General features: G+C 44.4%; 1 protein-coding gene across 7 annotated transcripts in view; it reads right to left on the reverse strand.

The window, feature by feature from the left end:
- USP36 (ubiquitin specific peptidase 36) overlaps positions 1 to 21,601 on the reverse strand; it is a 755,622-nt gene that overhangs the window by 597,671 nt on the left and 136,350 nt on the right. For all 7 annotated transcript variants that reach the window (XM_078653946.1, XM_078653951.1, XM_078653945.1 and 4 more), the window contains 2 exons: positions 13,991 to 14,058; positions 13,787 to 13,857 (listed from right to left, as the gene is read on the reverse strand). In XM_078653946.1, the coding sequence (XP_078510072.1) occupies positions 13,787 to 13,857; positions 13,991 to 14,058 (139 nt within the window). The remainder of the gene's footprint in view (positions 1 to 13,786; positions 13,858 to 13,990; positions 14,059 to 21,601) is intronic.

A 21,601-nucleotide genomic window follows, 5' to 3' on the forward strand; every position in this document is an offset into this window, starting at 1 on the left:
GTGGCTTCCGGCAGCCATGTCCTGCAAGAAAATGGCCTGACCACCTGAAGATCAGACTTTAAATACAAACGGTAATCTCTCGGTCCAACTCGGAAGTAAGGCATTTTCATCTGTAAACGCTATAAACCCCGAGCGAGATTCCTTATTTACTCTGTGCTCTTGGAACATTAGTGGTCTCCAAGACAAAAGCTCTAACTTGGAGACACACTCCTTCATATTCGGGCACACGGTAATAGCACTCCAAGAGACATGGGCCACTCAAACAGTCCTGTGACCGGATTCATTGAATTTTGGACACCAGCAATTAGAGACTGCCACTACAGCCACCCCAAAGGGGGCCTGTTGATCTATGTTTCCAACAATTTAAAAGGACCGATCGCGCCTCTAAACCTCGATGAAGACTGGTTACTGGGAGTCAAAATCAACTCTTGGAGCAAACACCGCCCACTCTTCTTGCTCAACATTTACATCAATCCCAGCACAGGCACAAAAAAGACCCATCTAACTCGTTCAATGAAAATCGTGCGCGGCCTGGCTGTGGACCAACCTCACGCTGACTGCATAGTCACAGGGGACATTAACACCAACCTCTTCCAGGGTAACACGGAAGATTACGAAGGGCTAATTCCACTCGCATTCACAAAGGTAGCGGCACAGTCCAAACCACCAAACCAATCCCATTGCGGTCTGGGAGAACTTTGTGTGTTACAACTTCACAGTGCCGGATTTTTGATAATGAACGGAAGATCTACAAATGACACTCCACCCAACTGGTCCTGGACGAATAGCCGCAAGAAATCCTATTTAGACTACACATTCTGTAATTCGGATCTGCTAAACCACCTGGGTAACTTTAGTATTCTTCCGCGAACCGAAAGCGACCACCGTCCTCAGTCCCTAACTCTCAATGTAAAGCCAGAGTCTCACAAACCATCCCCAATAACATGCACAGGAACGTACTGCTATAACTTGAAACGCCTAAGATGGAGCGACGACAAAAGATCTTCTGTCATGGAGGCAAGCCTGGCTCTCATTTCAGACTGCTTCGACTCGGGGTGCTCTCCAGCTGCAGCATGGTCGACGCTTTGCGTTCAACTGATACCCCTCTTCCCAACAAAACAGCATTCACCCTTGGATCTTGTCAGTCATCAGCGCACAATCTCAAGCAAGACAAGTGCACTGAAGAAATCAAGAAACACTGCTTTGCGGGCTCTAATAAAACTCCCTGGAAATAACGAGCTCCAAAACGCGTACAAAATCCATCAAAAATCGTTTAGGCAGGCAATTCAAAAAGAAAAGCAACTCCAGCAAAGTGAATTTTGGTGCAAACTAATATGGGAGAGTAAAAATCGCAACGCAAGAAAATGTTGGGCTTTAATTAATCGTCAAAGTTCAACTCAATCCAGCTCCGGGTCAGCCAACATCCAAGAAACCAGTTGGTTCGCTTTTCTGTCGGAACACTTTAGGTCCCCGCACGGAACAATGCCCTCAGACAACCGTGCCATCAGGTCGACGCAAACAAGTCTGAGCAAGAGCCGAAGTAGGTTCATTGCCTGTCTGGACCCTTGTACCGACGATGAGCAGACCACTCAAGATATGGTTACTAAAGTACTGTTAAAAGCAAGATCGGACGGAGCTCCGGGTCCCAATGGCCTGCCACAGAACCTATTTAAATCAAATATAGCACTCTGGTCGGGCCATCTAACCAATCTTTTTAACTACGCCCTTAGAACCTCAATCATTCCGGATTATTGGCGCGGAGGAATGATTCATCCCATCTACAAATCAGGTTCCCATTCATCACCAAACAGCTATAGACTAATTGCTCTCTTAGACATAGAGGCCAAGCATTATGCAGGCATTCTCCTAAAGGAACTGAGAGCTTGGGTGGACGAGAACAACTTGATTCCAATAAACCAAACAGGCTTCACTGCCAAATCCGGGACCATGACCAACTTATTGACACTGTCTATAATTATTGACAAAGTTCGACTCACATCCAGGGCTGTTTTTTGCTGCTTTGTTGACTTTAAAGCCGCCTTCGACCGGGTTCCTAGGGCAGCGTTATGGGAAAAGTTAAAGAATTGGGGGATCCCACAAAAACTTCTGGAGGCAATCATTCAGTTACAGTCAGGCACATGGGTCCAGGTGAAGTTGGGGTCCGGCACACATCTCTCCCGGAAAATCATGACCACCAGGGGTGTCAAACAGGGCTGTGTGCTGGCCCCTCTCTTTAATCTCTTTATAGCAGACCTGCCGAAAGTCTTAGAAGAAACTAATTGTCATCCACCTAAGATCGGTGGTGCTCCCATAAGCAACCTGCTGTACTCCGATGACTTAGTTCTTTTTAGTCTTACGCACGTAGGGTTGCAAAGGGTTCTGGTCGAACTACAGAATTACACCACTGAGAATCAATTAGAGGTTAACCAAAGAAAACACAAGTGGTTACTTTTGGAAGAAAAAGCAAAGCCGGGGGAAGATGGTGGTACAACAATATGAGCATTGCAGTAGGAAGCACATACAAATACTTAGGAGTCAATTTTGACTCAAGGGGCAATTTCGCTAAACAGCGCAAGGAGATATCAGTCAAAGCCGTGACCTTACAGGTGACTTTCTCCATGCTCTCAAAAAAATTGTATGGCCCAAGCTTATCACCCTTATTAGAGGTTATGAGAGCAAAAATTAGTCAGACACTTGCACGCGGTATCGAGACTTTTAGGTGCAGCCTAAAAACAAACCTGAACCAACACGTGACCAAAATCTATAAAAAAGTTCTCCATCTGCCCAAAAAAGCTTCTGCTGCCCAGATCAGGTTAGAACTGGGCTTACTAAACTATGAAGTCTCCAGCATTGGCACGTATTTAAAGCTTTGCCACAAACTGCGACAAGCAGACACAGGCTCATTAGAGTCACTAGTTTGGTTAGACATTACTGAGAAAAACCCAGGGGGATCGTATGGTCGTCTTTTTAAGGACTCTATCCGGGAATTGTCCACGGGTGACCTATGGGCCCTCAACCCCAGTATGACAGCATTTAAAAATACCATCAAAAAAATGCGTTAGAATGAGTTCCCTCATCATTGATAAAAACCACTTTGCCAAACGCAGACATGCATGGGCCACTATGAATTCATACGGGCGGTTAGCTCCCGCAACCTATCTGTCCTGCACATACTCCCTGTATCTAAAACTTAGTTTTATGGCCATTAGACTTGGGGACTTAGCAATTTCTAAAATATTTGCCAGGCTGGCGTCGCACGTCAGACGTTTTGTGGTGCAGAGGGTGCGGTAGGACGGCTGAAACCTTGGAGCAAGTGGTCTGCCTTTGCCCGGCACTCATGGCACAGAGTAGACGTAAACTGAAACCTGAGTGGAACAGGCTGGGCATCCGGTCTTGCAGACAGGCAATCATTGCTGCCCTGAGCACAGAAAACACAGTCTTAAATATAGGCCTCACAACCTTTATACGTCTTGCTTACCGCAATTTTATGCCTGCCCCATTTTTGTCAGCAACTGTCTAAATTAAATTGTATTATTTTTCGTTAGCTGCTTAAAAAGAGTCTTTTACTTCTCTGTATTTTATTACAAACTGCTGCTATTGAACTGCTGCTGTTACTTTTATCTGACCTAATTTTTTAAACCTTGCAATTAACTATCGAATACCAGATTGTTTTACAAGCCTAACACTGCTATCAACGGTAACAAAACCTTTCTATCTCTTAAAGCTCTGTGTAACGTTATAGGAACCGTTCACAATAGGATGCTGTATAACGTAATGTGGAAAACCTGTATCTATTCACTGTTGTTCATTTGATGTTAGTTTTTAGCCTTCACAATGTGTATTGTTATTGGTGCTCCTTTTAAGGATTTTTTTTTAATATCCAAATAAAGAGATTATTATTATTATGTTGTCCTGAAGCTCCTCTTCAAAATGCTGTCCAACAACACTTCTATATTTTGTCTAATACGGAAGTACATATTGAGTTTATTGTCTCAGAACTCAATTTAAGCAATTTGTGAAATTAGATTGGGACCCATGTTTAAATGGGATGCAATAACGCAGGTAGCTTTATTGATATTATCTGGGCATATATGGCAACACTCAGAGATAAGGCCTGCCTCATCTGGATGGCCATGTACCAGGAGACGGTGTGGGGATTATTGCTACAGAGCTCTCATTCACTTGCCTTCCAACGTAACAATAATCGTTATTGATTCTGTACAATGAAAAAGGGTCAAGTATTTCAGGGCTCAAAACAGGCTTGGGGCAGCATACATCCCAGCAGAAAGTTACATTTCTATGTAACTGCATATCCCATGATCAACACTATTGGCGTATATGCACATATAATGACAGAGTTTTATAGAAATAACAAAAATGAACGATGATCTGTACATAGATTTGAATGTTCTCTAGGAAAGCCCGGGCACCTATATCTTAAGGCTACAAATCACTCGTTTTCTCGGGTAAGGGTCAAGAAGTTAGAAAACGGCAATACGTGCCAATCGTAGAGAACAAATAACTGGGAAATTTACAGACAAATCGGTAACATTGTATATCCTCTTTAACTTGCATTATACCTTAGGTAATTAAAGAAGCAGCACTACAAAACCTCATAAATGGCTTAAAGTAAAGCAGTAGCTAGGAAAATAATGTTGAGGTCCTAGTCCCACTCGAGTTAGTAACATAATACTGCCCGGCCAAGTCGGATGCTCTAAAGGACTCCTGCCCCCTCAACTCCCACTCACCGGAATCTCCACTTGGGCGTCGGATGCCCAAGCACTGTCGGTCAGCCAACCCAGCCCGGAAGCCAGAGGCAGACTCCGTAGTACCTGTTCCCGCAACAAGCCAAACACGTAGCCATAGAGTAACGTTACAATAGAGCGCGGCGCACAGTTCACTGCCACTAAGCACCCTGGGAGCTGTATTTCACGAAGGCGAGCCTAGCAGTCATGATAGAAACAGAGAGAGGACTAGTATTACAAGAGGCATCTACAGGAAAATACTATTGTCAGGGAAAGGACTGTGCGCGCATCTGGCATAGTATTTGAACATGAAATCAAGGCTCTCTTGTTATTGGGTAAGGTTACACCGAGTAAGTAGCAAGTATGATATTTATTTACTTTACCCCCTGGAACATAATACTTGGGATATGTATTGAAGAAAAAACATTTGTCACTTGTACTAACCAGGATGTAAAAGTAGATTAAAAGTGTCCAAATGTATTACATCAGTCAATAAGATTAACAAGGAATGCACATGTGAAAACGCGCGGAAAGTAAAAAAGAAAAACAAGGAATGAGAGTCAGAGAGAGGGGGAGCAGGAGGTGAGCCCGGGAGTGGTGCGCGCGTGCACAGTCTGCTCTTTTTTGGAAGCACTGCACTTGTGCTTGTGGCGCGTCCCTGCTCGTTCCCGCAAGCTGGATGCCACCACGAGTGTGTGCTTCCAAAAAGAGCAAAGCAACGGCTAGAGGTCCTCCTATGCAGCGCAAGCGCGCTATGTAGGCGAAACCTAAAAATAGTATGGAGAGTATTGTACCAGTTCTAGAGTGATTTTGCCCATTGCCACTCTGCTCTAAGATGTATGCCCTGCGCCATGTCTCATTCTAGCCCCTGCAGTCAAACTCCTATGCCTGTTCACTTTTTCAACTCCTTTGACATAGTATGTTTCCCTGTATAAAATAAGGGACTAGCTAAGAAATCCTAGGAACCAGACTAATGTATCAGAGAGAACTTTGTTCCCTTGAGATCTTTTAATGGGTAGAGCACATTATTCTCTACAATAATGTAAATCTACGTCATGCGAATTCAACCAGAACTAAAGCAAGACATTAGGAAAACATTTCAGCTATAGGTATTGAGAATTTACTATTAAATAAATCTATTTAAGCACTGTGTATTCACTCAAATAGCAAGAGAAAAAATTCTGTCAAATATTTCAGACTGTGTTTTCCAAGGTAAGTGTAAAAAGTGAAAAATGTTGCAATGTTCAATAAACGAGTCACTCACTTTTAAAGGAATACAAAAATATAACAGCATTTTATGAAAGTACAATTTTGTACAGATAAAATCACAACTATGAAATCAACCGAAAATATAGCTTGAAGAAGAGAGAAGATAAAGCTTATATAGTTATTACGAAACATCCTTCGACCTACAAGCAATAGTTAAGTGAAAAATTCAACAGATAATGAAATTGTGTACCTAAATAATTTTATTTAAATACCAAAATAAAAAGTGGCATACAATCTAGTGATTGGACCCACAGGTAGGATGTAGTATGACTAAGCATGAATAAAACAATTGTGCCCATACCCCCTGTCTAAGGCAGAAATGTAAAATACGACTAAAACAGATTTAAAAACACCTTAGAAAAGAAGATTTTTATGCAGACTAATTTGTTCTTTGGGGAAAAGAGAAACTCACGGACAGTAGCTACCGTTTTGATATTATTCTGTATAAACAAAGGACGTAATAGACAATCGATCGGGTAATAGGACTGGTCATATAAACAGAATGTGACCCATGTTGAGTGCCCAGATTTCACAGGTTACAATGTCTTCCTATGCTCGCGGGGACACACCAACTTGCCGTTAAATCATTTAGGGGTAAGAGGTTCCTACGGTATAAAATACAAAAAAGCTGTGGATCCCGTGCTTCAAATTCCAGGATAAATATTTCTGGGAGTGTCTCAGATTACAGGAGTTAACTATTGTCTTCAATCTTTTTCAGTCAGCAGTTCTTAAGATCCATTTGATAATAATAATACAGCTTATGCTTTTTAGAAAAGCTTTGAGTTCCATAGGTGAAAGAGAGAGCACTAGCTCTTCTTGTGTGCTAAAAAGATACATAGCTAAGTTAAAGTCTTGTAAAAATGAGTATTTATTAGTCTTTTCACCAAAGATCTCTCGACTTAGGAAGCCCTTTATTGTATTCCCGTCACTACTCTTTACAAATATCCCCACCGAATTACTCTGGCTAAGCCTTGGACGAATTAACTTATCAGACCAAATTCCAGGGGAATAGTTGGAGTTGGGACCAAGGTATTAAAATTATTTTATTTACGTAAAATCTGTCCCTCTATTTTGTTATGGAAACTCCATTCAACTATTTGCATCGATTAAATAGCATACAGGACGGCACCTTTGCTTTAAAGACTGACAAAATGTGTAAAGAATTCCTACGGACCCTTTCATTATGAAATCTGCGTAAGCCCTTAGCGTGCAATATGGCTTTACTGGAACAGTGATCAATATGGAGTTTGTTCTTAGTGCTACCATTTATCATTTTACCCAAATAGACACAGGACTCTACCACTTCAAGTTTCCCAGATTCCATGCCCAAGACAAAATTACAAACGTTCCTATTCTTTCTGTTTTGATAAATCTAAATTTTACTTTGAAGTGTTTATCTTCAAGTATTGAAGTGCTCTATATTTTTGTAAAAGCCTTCAGTTTCAAACGTAATCCAACAGGAGTCAGTTCCATAATTATAATATCGTCCACATACATTAGACACGGAAAATGGTGGCCACCTATCTTCGGTGCATCGCCCTCTTGGGAAGAAAAACAATCAGGAAGATCAGCCACATAAAGGGAAAAAAGGATTGGTGATAAAAAAACAGCCTTGCTTCAGGCCATTTTTGTATGAATTGTGGCTGATAGACCTTGATCCCCTCCCAGGAGAACTTGAGGCCATGGATTGAAGTGCACGGCTATTAGGACAGATAAAAGGGGAGGAGGGTCTTCCCATTTTTTCCAAAGTAAAGGGCAATCTTTCTTATCGTTGTAAAAAAGTTACATAATTGAGTGTACTTCTCTTCAATTAGTTTCAAAATACAAATATTATCTATGGTACAATGATCTTTACTAAATCCGGCTTGTTCAAGGGGGAGAACTTTTTTTCCAGACACCCAATCATTGAGATGATCCAGTATGCTACGAGCAAAACATTTCCCGACTGAGTCCAATAGGGTGGTTGCCTTGGTGGTGCCGAAGCCCCTTTTTAAAAAAAGGGAATTAAAATACTACCAGACCAGGAAGGAGGAATATTTCCTAGTTGGTAGCAATATCTAAAAAGAGGGGCAAGAAGTGTGGCCATAGTAGGGGCTCTTTCTTAATCAAAGACATGGGGAATTTGGTCCTGGCCCTTCGCTCCTGAAGACCTAATTGTTTTAATGAGACTAACAACCTCACAACTTAATGGAGCAAAGCTAGATGCCAAGTGACTAGATGGATTACTTAAGGGAATAAGGCTTCCCAGAGTTAAGGTTATCCGAATACAAATCTGTTATATACACTTTCCAATCTTCCTCTCTAATGGGGCTAGGGAGAGATTTTACCCTTGAGCCACAGCAATCAGACATTTCCAAATACTTTTTAGCATTGTTCTTTGAGGCCACCTCCTTTAGGCGGACCCAATTGGAGTCTTCCTTTTTTTCCCCTGAGGGAGCGTTTTTACCTAGATCTTTTTCTCTTTAGTAGGGAAATCAGTTTGCGGCGATCAGGGGACAGATTCAAGAATTGGGCCCTCCACTAGGCTGTTTATTTCCCTATTTAAGGAAAGTATAGTCTTATCCAATGGCTTGTGCAGAGGAGGATCAGTATTGACCTTTACAGGATTGTTCAATGTTCAAGGTACATCATACATGCAACAAGTGTAGAGAAAATCAAGCACATACAGGTTCCTAGGAAAATGGCTGCAGAGGAGAAGTCTATGGGGCGGAATGACAATAGCTTCTTCCTCTAGCATGGATGGCTCAGTGGCATACAATTCCATAGGGTATAGCAGGTCTACTTTTAGACTCTCTATGAAGCATGTGACCACTTCATTATCAGAACTGGTGCAGGGAGTGCACTAGGGGAGCAACCTTTAGGGACCAAAGAATTGAGATAGGTAAGTAGCCAATGTGCAGGACAGCAAGATCAGGTCAGGATCCAGGCAAAAGTCCTAGGAAAGTACTAGGAAGTATGGCATGTGGAGACGTCCACTCTGAACAACCATTTGCAAAGCCAATACGTCTGGTCTTTGTGTCCTACGGGCTTTGTCAGTGGGAGTTTGCCACGCTGCAAAGAATCCAGGATGCTGTGTAATGTGGCTAAAATGTAAAAATATAAAGTCTTTTGATGTGACCTCCTGAGTCATTTTGTAGGCGCGTGCACCACACATGCCTACATCTTCAAATTACCATGGGGCCATGTGTTTGAAACACATGACCCCCATAAAGATAAGAAAGCTTTTACGACGGGAGGAAGGCAGACGAGCCCATCCAAGTGGGCCGTCTGTAAATGAGAAACGTCTACGTCACACAAACCTCCTTTCCAATGGCTGGCCACCGTTTAGCATAAACGGTGACGCCTGCCAATGGGAAAGAGGGGCAGGGCTTAAAGCCCGATACTGAAAGCCCTCTAAATTATTAAATCTCGCCAGCGAGACTGCGCATGTGCGCAACCCACGCCAGCAGAGACCTAAAAAATGGCCGCAATGACAAACCGGATGTATACCATCGTCCACAAGCTGGAAGGACACGATGAACGCATCAAAGAAACGGAGCGCTGGGTTTCGGAAGTGGAAGACAGCACCTCCAACATTCAGACTCATGTGGCGCAGATGGACAAGTTGCTTAAAACCATTGCCGCAAAAAACAAAGATCTTGAAGCGCGCAGTCAGAGGAATAATATACGCATTCTTGGCATTCCCGAGAGTAGCAACACAGGCAGAATGGAAGAATACATAGAAAGACTTCTGAAAGACACTATTGGGGCCGCATCCTTTTCCTCCCAATTCATAGTCGAAAGGGCGCATCGCACTCTCGGTCCCAAACCACCCCCGGGAGGCACGCCGCGTCCTATAATTGCCCAGCTCTTAAATTATCGCGACCGCGATGTTGCTCTCAAGATGGCTCGGAAGAAACGCAAACTCTTCTTCGAAGGCAACACGTTTACTCTCAATCCGGATTTCACAACGTGGTGCAAGAAGAACGGCATAAGTTCAACCCTGCCAAGCTAAAGCTAAAGCTACGCCAAGCCCAGATTGATTACGCCCTTCTCTACCCGGCACGGTTGAGAATCACACACAAGGGCTAGCAATCCTTTTTTACCAACCCGCTACAGGTGGATGACTTCCTGGAATGTCTAAAGCGTCATAATAACACATCCTCCACCCCAGATACATCTCCAAGCAAGTATTCTACAGCCGCAGACTAATTGTCATCAGCGTCACCTCATCACTATTTCAATGACGTTTGTGGTGCTGCACCGACACAGCAACAAACGAACTAGACGCACAGATCCAACAGAATGGGACACCAGACGCTTCCGGTCAGGCAAGTGCTGAACGAGGGCTCACAAACTTATGTACCGAGCGACCTCGTCCTCGAAGAGTATGGTCTTTACATCGACCTGCTACTCTGAGGGCGGCGAGGAACCGTGCATGCGCCTAGGTGTTCCCCTTAGAGGGCGTTCCCCCTTTGTCTCTTGCTGCAGACCAGTCTGCAGAAGTTTCTTGAGGTTCATGGGATTTTTTATGGGGGGGGGGGGGGCTGTATTTTCTGGTATGTTTGGGATGCTTCAGTGATTGGGGTTGGGAATGGGACTTTTTATGATAGTTTCCTTAACACACGCAACATACTGTGACAGACAGACTATGTTTAGCTTATTTACCCTTGTTACGGAAGTAAGAAAATCACAACATCGAGCATTAGATTTCACATTATCACATGGCTAATCCATCACCTCCCCAACGTCTACACGTCCTCACCTGGAATGTTAGGGGGTTGGGAGATCTGAGGAAGAGGTGGAGGGTCTTGGCATATCTAGATCGTCATGGGGCACAGGTCGTGATGCTCCAAGAAACCCATCTCAATCCACACCACAAGAACACCTTAGCGTCCAAATGGGCGGATCACAGAACATTCCCCTCATATTCCTCATATTCTAGAGGGACAGCCATACTTATGAAAAAGAACACTCCCTATGTAGTAGCCGGTACAACATGCATGGTCGTTAATGCATTGTATGGGGTAGACTGGGTTCCGAATCAGTCACCTTAGTGTGCTGCTATGGCTCTAATACTGACTCTCTGGAGTTTTTTACCACGCTGTGGGGGAAAAGTTTTGAGATCGGTTCCACACACATAATATTGGGGGGGCTTCAATGTTGCCCTTAATCCCGCTGCAGACAGGTCCAACCCTGCGCCCGCATCATTACACTAGAATGTAAAAAGTACTGCAAGATATATTGACCAACAATGAGTTGATAGATTCCTGGCGTCATACGCACTCCCACAATGTGGAAGGTACGCACTTCACAGAGCACTCCGCTTCATGGGCCAGATTGGATTATTGTCTCACTTACCAGGACCTCGCCCCATCGATACGGACAGTCACGCAGTTAGCGCACACATACTCTAATCACTCTTGTAAAAATGACGCTCTCCCCTCTGGTATATGATCTCCCACGAAACATCTGGAGACTGTCGACCCTCACGCTGCTGGACACAGTGTTTCATGACGAACTAGGGGAAGAAATTGCAGATTTTTTTTCGAGGAATCAAGGCTCTGTTGAGAGCGTCGAAACAATATGGGAGGCCTTCAAGGTAACAATTCAGGGGTTTTGTATCTCAAAGAGCGTTGGTATCTTGCAGGACATCTTGAGCATCTCCAGAGATCGGGAGGAATGAATGCGCCTCAATTATGGCACAACCCTCGATCGCATTGTCAGCTGTGTGACCCGATGGATCTCCCTACCGCTTTCCATGGCGGGTCGTGCCTCCCTAATAAAAATGGTTGTTCTCCGGCAGCTGCTATACTTATTCCTTAATATACCATAGCACCCAGGTAGGCACTTCTTTAAGGCGTTGCGTTCAGAAATGATAAGATTGCAATGGAATATACTTACTAGGCCCTATGCAGTGGGGGGCTTCGACGTACCAAACTTTGAATTATACTACACTTGCGCTCAGGCACACTAAGCTTACTTTTGGTTTCACCCACCCGCATACACGCCGCAGGTAGCAGTAGAACAATGGCTGGCTGACCATATCCCCCTCGAGGGCATGATTTGTGCCGTCCCTCAGCCAAGAGACAAAACATCCACAACAATCACATTCACGGTTGAGGCCTGGCACCGCATTCGTACATTACTACGAGGTACCTTACTTTACTCACCGTTACTCCCACTGTCATATCATCCCCACATACCATTGCTGCAGGAGACGGAATTTCTTAAACTTCTTGAACGGACGAAAATCGCAACTGGAGGGGACCTTTATCTCAATGGGAGGTTCAAATCGCAGGAGCAGATATTTCTCGATACTCAGCCCTCTCCATTAGACGTATTCCTTTATGTACTGCTCAGACAGGGTATGCGACATCTCCCCTGCGTCCCTCAGGAGCCGCCTACTTTGGCCCCTCTGCATCTGGTCTTACAGGCTACTTCCCCGAGGCAGGTCATCTCCAGACTATCACACCATTCACACAAAACAGGAGGTGGATCCTAGCCCTTCTCGCGTCCACTAGAACAGAATTAGATTCTGAGCTCACAGACTAACATTGGGCTTACTGCTGTTTGCAAACGGAGCAGATCTCGGCCAGCAGCAGACTCCACATTACACACTTAACATTTTTGCATCGCTTATATTATACCCCTGTCAAAAAGTATGAGTACGAACTGAGAGACTCAGACCGTTGTGATAGATGTGGATCTGCTGGGGCAGATTTTCTCCATCTGACATGGGACTGCTCCGTGGTGAATGCGTATTGGAGGCAGATATTTGAGGCTCTAGAACAGATGATAGCACTTTCTTTAGAGCCCACCCCACTCGTGGCTTTACTGGGCTACACAGCATCGATAGCGCGGCCCCACTGCCGCTTCCTGTCAATTGCTTTGTTGATGGCTAAACGCCGTGTTGCCAACAGATGGGGTAGAGGCAGAGCGCCGAAGTTTAAGGATTGGCTCTCCGTTCTAACATATTGTCAGGAACAATTGAGTAATTAGGCAGAACTACTCCCCTCAACTTCCAGACCCAGGGATATATGGAAACCCCAAAAAACTAGCTTAACACACATCCCTCGGCAGCTCCTGCTGTCACTGACTAAGTACCAGGGGCATAGATATCTAGGAGTACAATGTGCATGGGATACCTCTTTGCACACTTCGTATTAACACTTCCCCTCACTTTCTACACACTTCTTTCCAGATGTTCCAATGTCGATATGTGGATTATGGGTCAAGGATCTTCATTGTGTTAACACCATATGCCCCCTCTGTCCTAACCAAGCTGTTGCCGTTAATTGGACGTAGATGGCTGCAATGCTTGCTTTATTTGGCGAGGCCCAGAGAAAACATCTGGACCGGGGGGTCATTTCCTTTTCACTATGAATTGCTTCTGTATGAACCGACTAACGTGTGCTGATACACATTGTTATGTCGGTCTCTGATTCATTGCAATGTTGCAACTTTATGTCATTGAAAATCAATAAAATTAAAAAAAATGAAATAAAAAAAAGGTTACATAAAGATGTTTTTAAATATGCTCCAAGTTCACATATGTATTCTAATGTTTATTAATATCAAAGATAAGCTGATGATGGAGAATGGTAATTCAGGATGGTCAGGATGCCCGCTCAGTGTTTAATAAATCCTAGTAGGTTTGCTAAGAGTCTCCAATAAACGACTAACAGTAACCACTCCAAAAATGGCAGTCTTTCCTAACCCCTCAGCTTCTCCCCACCAGTTGACCAATGGATTCACAAACACAATGAAAGATGTGAAAGCGCCTTCAATACCCGAATCTCCAGTGCGATGTCGAGGTACGGGTCATAGGTGTCTGAAACAGTTTTACACTGGGAGCACTTCACTGGGGGTAAAAAAAAAAAAAAAAAAAAGGAAAAAAAGAGAGAAGTAATAATTAGTTAACAGGAACATCTGTGTCATCAGATGCATATAGCAAATAGACTAAAGCAAAGCTGCAGTAGTTAATATTAACTTACCACGAGATCGCAGATATCCACCAAATATCTGATGCACAAGCGTGGTTGCTTGACTTTGGCGATCCAGCCTGCCAAACAAACAGACAATACCAGCAGCTGCAGAGATAATTATCAAACACCATTACATCCCTCCCCCTATCAACATTGTCCAAACCAGGTACTTCGGAAAACTCCAAGCATACAGATGTAAAATGAGTTCACAATATGGAGTGTACACTGAGAATACTAAGCAGGCAAGCAACCAAAAGCCTCAGAAGCTTCAATTTTGACCAATTTCAGGCACAGAAAGGACTTTAAACACACTTATTTTAGTGGAGAAATTAATAATTCACATCCAACAGTCATTTACAGTCAAAAGATTAAATGTTAACATTTTATCAAAATTGACCATTTTGGGAACGTTCGACAGGTCCGAGGTCATTGGTTTTCATCAGAAAATTTATTTTTTTGGACTGTACCAAAAATGATTCAAAATGTCAATTGGATCGTGCCTCATGTTGAATAACCACTTTTTAAACCCTCACAGTGACCAAAATTGCGATTTTTACAGAGTTTTGCTTACTCAGAAGCTTCAATTTTGACCAATTTCAGGCACAGAAATGACTTTAAACACACTTATTTTAGTTGGAAAAAGTAATAATTCACATCCAACAGTCATTTACAGTCTAAAGATTAAACTAGCCCCTCTCCGGCAGACAACCACCAAACGCCCTCCTAAGGCTGCCTGGTTCACCACCGAACTCCTAGAGGCCAGGCGCACCTGCAGGTGCCTCGAAAAAACATGGAGGAACCAGAAGACCACTAAAGCCCACACCGACCACAAGATCGCCATGAAGATCTACCACCAGCTGAGAAGGGACACCAAAAGAACCTTCATCAGGGAAAAAAATCAACACCAACTGAGCCAACTCAAGGGAACTCTTCAACGTCATCAAGCAGTTCACCAAACCCTCACCCTCCCAAGATCTCTGCAATAAGCTCAGAGCCTTCTTCCACCAGAAGATCATGACCCTTTACGACAACTTCAACGAACCAACAAGTGCCTTCACCGCAACGACCACTACCACCGCCAAACCTACCATCACCACCTGGAACCCCGCATCCATCAAACTTATTGCCACTACCATGAAGAATACTCACCCAGGAGCCACCACGGACCCCTGCCCCCCCGCACATCTTCCACAGAGCCTCCACTTACATCGCTCCCAAGCAAGCCCGCACCAACAACTCCTCCCCGACCTCTGGTTCCTGCCCCATGGACTGGAAACGCATGGAAGTGAAGCCTCTCCTCAAAAAATCATCGGACGACCCAACTGACCTCAAGAACTACCGACCCATCTCCATCCTCCCCTTCGCTGCCAAAGTTACAGAAAGGCTTGTGAACGCCCAGCTGACAACCTTCATAGAAGAAAACTGCATCTTTGACCCCGCCCAATCCAGCTTCCGCAGCAACCACAGCACCGGGACAGCCCTGATCGCCGCCACCGACGACATCCGTATGTTGCTCGATCAGGGCCACACCGCAGCCCTCATCCTCCTGGACCTCTCCGCAGCTTTCAACACAGTCCCACATCGCACACTAACCACCAGGCTCCATGACGCAGGAATTCAGGGAGACGCCCTCAACTGGATCCAATCCTTTTTCTCCGATAGAACAGAGGGTCAGGCTCCCCCTTCCTCTCCGAACCCACCAACATTATCTGCGGAGTTCCCCAAGGATCTTCTCTGAGCCCGACTCTATTCAACATCTACATGGCCCCCATCGCCGCTATCGTCAGGCAGCACGGGCTCAGCATCGTGTCCTACGATGACGACACCCAGCTCATCCTCTCCCTCACCAGCAACCCAGAAGACACTAGAATCAGCTTCCAGGAAGGAATGAGAAACATTGCCGCCTGGATGAAGGACAGCTGCCTCAAACTCAACTCCGAAAAGACAGAGGTTCTTATCTTCAGACCCCACCCCTCCGCCTGGAGCGACTCCTGGTGGCCCGCCCTCGGACCCCCACCCACCCTGACGAACCACGCTCGGAACCTCAGCATAATCTTAGACTCCTCCCTCTCCATGAACCGCCAAATTAACGCTATCTCCTCCGCCAGTTTCAACTACCTCCGGACCCTACGTAAGACCGTCACCCATGCACTCATCACCAGCAGGCTTGACTATGGCAACGCCCTCTATGCCGGAATCAACAAATCCCTACTACGCAAACTCCAAACCATTCAAAATGCGGCCTCCAGGCTCATCCTAGGGATACCACGCCACGAACACATGACTCCACACCTGCGAGAACTCCACTGGCTCCGCGTCGGGAAGAGGGTCACCTACAAGCTACTCACCCATGCCTACAAATCTTTTAACAAAATCGGAACAAAAAAAGCTCAACGACGGAATGAGCTTCCACGCACCAAAGAGGAACCTCTGTTCAGCCGACCTCGCCCTAGCAGAGGTCCCACGCATCCACCGAAGCAGAGCTGGAGGAAGAGTCTTCTCCTACACTGCAACTACCACATGGAACACTCTCCCAGTAGAAATAAGACGCTTGTCAACCCTGCACACCTTCAGACGAGCTCTCAAGACCTGGCTTTTTGACTGACCGGAGCAGCCCTACCTTTCCCTCCCCCAGCACCTTGAGACCCTCACGGGTGAGTAGCGCGCTTTACCAACCCCTGATAGATTGTTAAATGCGTTCAAACTTCTATCAATCAATCTTGAAATACCAGATTTCGGGATACGATTGCAAATGCACACAAACAGTTGTTTTGTCTTACTGTACTATATTGAAAGGACAAAAGATTTTTGTAACGCTCTTCTGACATCAAGTGTGTGAAAAGCTCTTTCTGCTACCGAATCAGGTTGAGGGAAGAAGACAGGTAGCTCAACTAATTGATTGATAGATATGAAAAGCAGAAATCACTTTAGAAGGAATTTTGGGTTGGTGCGAAGAGCTACTCTCTTTATGAAGCTGAAAGAATGGTTCCTCTAAGGTTAATGCTTGTAGCTCACCAACTCTCCTTAATAAGGTGATCGCAATGAGGAAGGCAAACTTCCATTAAAAACTGTAATGGACAATTGTGTAATTTCTAAAAAAGGTTGACCCAGGAGTCGAGTTTTGTAAGCACAATGTTCAGATTCCAAACTGGTGCAGGAGGTACTCGGGGTGGTATTACTATTTTAAGGCCCTCCATAAAGGCTTTAATTACTGGAACCTTGAACAAAAACAAATGTCTGTTTTGCAAATATGCGGCTACTGCCGCAAGGTGCAACTGAATAGATGTGTAAGCTAGACTAGCTCACTGTAGATGCAACAGGTAACAAATAATATTTTGAATAGAGCCAGAGCTTTCGAACCAGAAATGGAAGGAGAGGGAGAGGCGGAAAAGCGTTGGCAAATATCCCTGACTAATTCATTCATAGAGCATTGCCCTTGGATCAAGGGTGTGGGAACCTGGAGGTGAAGTTTGGGCATTTTGAGTTGTCCACTGTGGAGAATGGATCTATTTGTGGGAATTCCCACTGCTGAAAGTATGGAAGGAGAACTTGGGGATGAAGTTCCCACTCATGTATTTGTTGCCGCATCCTGCTGAGTTGCTCTGCCAGAAGATAAATATATTGTGATGTATAGCCCAAGGACAAATGGGTTGAGAGAGGCTCGACAGTTGCATAGAGTACCCCCACTCCCCTGTTTTTGTACACAGCAGTCATATTGTCCGTGCGGACTAAGCCAACTTCTTTCTCTATGAGGTGAGACTGGAAATCTTTCAGTGCTAGACAGTGCGGTTTCTCCTTTGGGGCGAAGGAGCGTTTTCCCACCTGCTGCAAGCACAGCAGTCAACCATTGTAAATAATAAAATGGCCTCTTTACCATTTTACTCTGTACGTAGCGAATGTGTGGGCGGGGCTCATTCTCTGATTATTTGGCATAGCTGGGATTAGAGATGATATTTGGCATAGCTGGGATTAGAGATGACAAAGTAAAGTGCAGAGTGCGCATGTCAGGTTGGTCAGCAGTTTTGCGACAACCAACCAGACATGCTCACTTCTGCCTGCACCAATACCAGCTGTGTTAAACAGCCAGAGAATTACACATGCAGGCTCCCAGTCTCCACAGGAGCGCTGGGTTAGCCTGCTCCATCCAATCCAGACGCTTCGCTCATGTTACAAACAGAGAAACATGAGAGTAGCTGCAGGATTGGTTAGGTTCGACGTGGCATGAAACAGAAGTTTCATCCGACTGCAGCCTCTGAGGTAGAACCGCTGCTGCTTAAGGCCACATGAATATGGTGTGGCAGTAAAGTCTATTCCTTTCTACATCTGCCTGCCCATGAAGTGGCTGAGCGCCAACATGATTAAATTCGGCACTATACAAAAGTTGGTTCCTTGGTTTGCGTACCAAGGATTTGATAGTATGAGTAACGAGGATTCAGTCCCTAGGTCGGAGATGCTACCAGTGAGGGTGTATATATAAACCTGCTTCCCGGGATTTCTCGTTCTGTGTAAAATGCCAGCTTTTTCAGGAAAACTTCTTAACGTATGCCCACGCTCGTACAGGGAAGTAGAAGTTCCGTTGTTTTTAGTTCAGCTCTATGTATGGCTGCTCGTGCAAACTCGTCTCGAGGGGCCTTGCTCTTTCAAATTGATTTAGCCCTTTAAAAATGTCTCCAGCAGTAATTTCTTTAATTATGTAACATCCATCATTGTGCAGGGAGAATTTGCTCATTATTGTAAATAATTACTTTTATTACGTAGTGCATGTAGACAGATGGTAATGTGTAGGCCTGCTAGTATTTCCTTACTGGTTTCTTTGTCCGCAATTATTCCTAATTTTATTGTATCTGTCCAGAACAGTGTGATTAAAGGAAACAGTGGAAGGTGCCATGATGGCACAAGTAGCAGGCTTGAACTGGAAATGTCTGAAATCTGAACCCTGTACATAGAGTGTCATGTGGGGGCTGAAAGGGCCCAGATAAAATATATTTTAAAGGACACATCACTTCATGTACATGTGAAAGCGTCTTTCCTTGTCCTGGAAAACTTGGCTGATTTCGCATCTGTCAGTAAGCTCCTGTCATAGAGACGATCCTCCCCCAGTCCCATTTGTATACAATTTACCGACGTAACACACACACAATAGCACACTGCTATTTTTCTTTTTCACAACTAAGAAGGAATTAGTTTTGTGTTTTGCCTCACAATTCCTGTACATTCCGTACATAAGACGTATCTGTGAATGCAGTTCGGTTGGTAGTTTTAAAAATATTCTATTTTTTATCTATATAAAAATATTATATTCTCATATATTTATATAGCGCACCAATGCCACTAAGGGCTGGTTTCCTATCCCTACCGGAGTTATGGCGCACAGGGTTGTTGCGCTCTGTTTAAAGCAACCCCCTGGTATATGATGATGTCACATTAGATCTGGAAGCCCAAGCTGACACCATCAAACAGAGCAACGCCTATTGTTGGCAAGCATTCGAGATACTAGACAGGGTGCAGAGAGCTGTTTTTCCTCTTCGTTGGATGGTCCCTTTAAGGTAATGGTAGTGAGGTGGACTGGGAAGAATGTTGGTTGGTGTGAATGCTGCAGTCAGTCCCACGGGCACAGTGTCAGTTTAAACTGCTTCTGTTTCACTAGTTCCCTTGGCTTCATGTCTTTCCTAATGGGTACTTTTGCAATTGCTGCTTTTGTTAACCATTAAACAATTGGAATTCAGGGAGATATGGAGCATTTTTTGTGTTTAAATATTTTAGGTTTATACTTTCACAATTGCTTCATAAACCTTCCTGTTTTCTCAAATTGTGCTGCTGCTGCTGTTAGCACCATCTGTGAAACAGGGTAGATGAAAGGCCGCCCTTTTGATTCGTTTTGTGGGTTCCACCACTGCAGAGAGCGGTGGGTGCAGCGGTCAACCAACACTAAATCTATTAATTGACCCAGAGACTGATTCCACTAGCATGCCAAACACTCTTGTAGAGGACGCATGTGTAACCTTGCATGAGGCACAATTGCAATGCATTATGCCATAATTCCGAACAGTTGCATTAAAGTCCTGACTGGTAAGTATTGGTTGGTCTGAAACAGTTGTAACGGAGTTTGAAGATTTTAAATTCGGACTGCTTTGGGATAGGCTACAGCTGTGTGAGTGTTCAGAGTTGCACCCATATAGGACTGCATCTGCAAAGGCTGAAGATAAGACTTGTGCGTATTGACCGTAAAACCGAATTGGTGGAGTAGGTCCAATGTAGTCCGAGTGTGTTGTAAACGCTTTTGGTGTGTGCTGGCTTTAACGAGGCAATCGTCTACTTATGGGAAGACATGAATCTGTTGTCTTCTGAGATGAGCTGCCACTACTGCTAAGACATTTTGTGACCCCCCTCTGGGAGCAGTAGTTACTCTGAATGGGAGTACCTTGAACTGATAGTCTTTTGCAGCTATCACAAATCTGAGATATTTGATCTGGGTGAACTGGAATGTGAAAAATGAGCTTCCTAAGTCCAGTGTGGACATAAAATCATCTTGCTGTCGAAGTGGAAGCACTTGTTGAAGCGTAACCAAATGGAAATGTTCTGAGTATGTACAGGTTTAACATCCTTAGGTCTAAAATTGGACCTATGGAGCCATCCTTTTGGGGGATTAGAAAATACAGAGAGTAAACCCCTGATCCTTGGAACTGTAATAGAACTGGTTCTATGGCTCCTTTTGTTAAAATAGCTTGTACCTCTTGTTTGAGGAGCTGTAGGTGCTCAGACGAGAGTTCGTGAGTGCGAGGTGGAGTCCTGGGAGGATTGCTGGTGAGCTCCAGGCAACAACCATGATGGATAATGTCTAGTACCCATTCGTCTGAAGTTATGGATTGCCAAATGGTGAGAAAATGTTGAAGTCTTCCTCCGACAGGTGTCAAATGATTGCAGGAAATGTTGGAAAGTCACTGCTTATTGGGGGAAGCGGAGTTGCATGTTGGCGTGCTCTTACGCCTACCCCTGAAATAGTTTCCTCTGTATGCTCCTCTATAGATAGCTTTAGAGGGAGAGGGTTGAGTGTTTGACTTATAAAAAGGAAGCATTAGGGTCGAGGATGTACCTTTGGACACTCCTCTATAAAAAGAGCAGCAAAAGGAGCCTTTGTTTGATGGTGACTGATGCGACGTTTGTGTCCGATTTCCTTTTTTTATAGGGCCTCATTTACTTGAGGTCCAAAGAGATTTCATTTATTAAAAATGGTATTTAAAATAGACTGCTGAACCTCAGGCTTAAAACCTGCGATTCTAAGCCATGCATGTAGTTGTGGGAGAATGCTGGTGTTAATTCCCCTTGCTGCAGTATCAGCAGCATCCAAAGTACATCTAATAGAGGAATTAGATCGGAGTTTGCCTTCTTGTACTAATTTGTGTTATTTCTTTTTGTCTTCTTCTGGGAGGTATTGAAGTAGTTCTTCCATCTCATCCTCGTGTGCAGGTCATACCTAGCTAGCAGGCCCTGCGTGTTGACAATACGCCAGTGGCTAGCGGCATGAGCAGCCACACTTATCTGATGCATCGATCAATTTAGACTCTTTGTCTGGAGGAGGTGCATCTGAAAAGGTATGAGATTTTGCTCTCTTATAAGCAT

Source organism: Lissotriton helveticus, chromosome 7 (genome assembly GCF_964261635.1).
Source record: "Lissotriton helveticus chromosome 7, aLisHel1.1, whole genome shotgun sequence".
Lineage (NCBI taxonomy): Eukaryota > Metazoa > Chordata > Amphibia > Caudata > Salamandridae > Lissotriton > Lissotriton helveticus.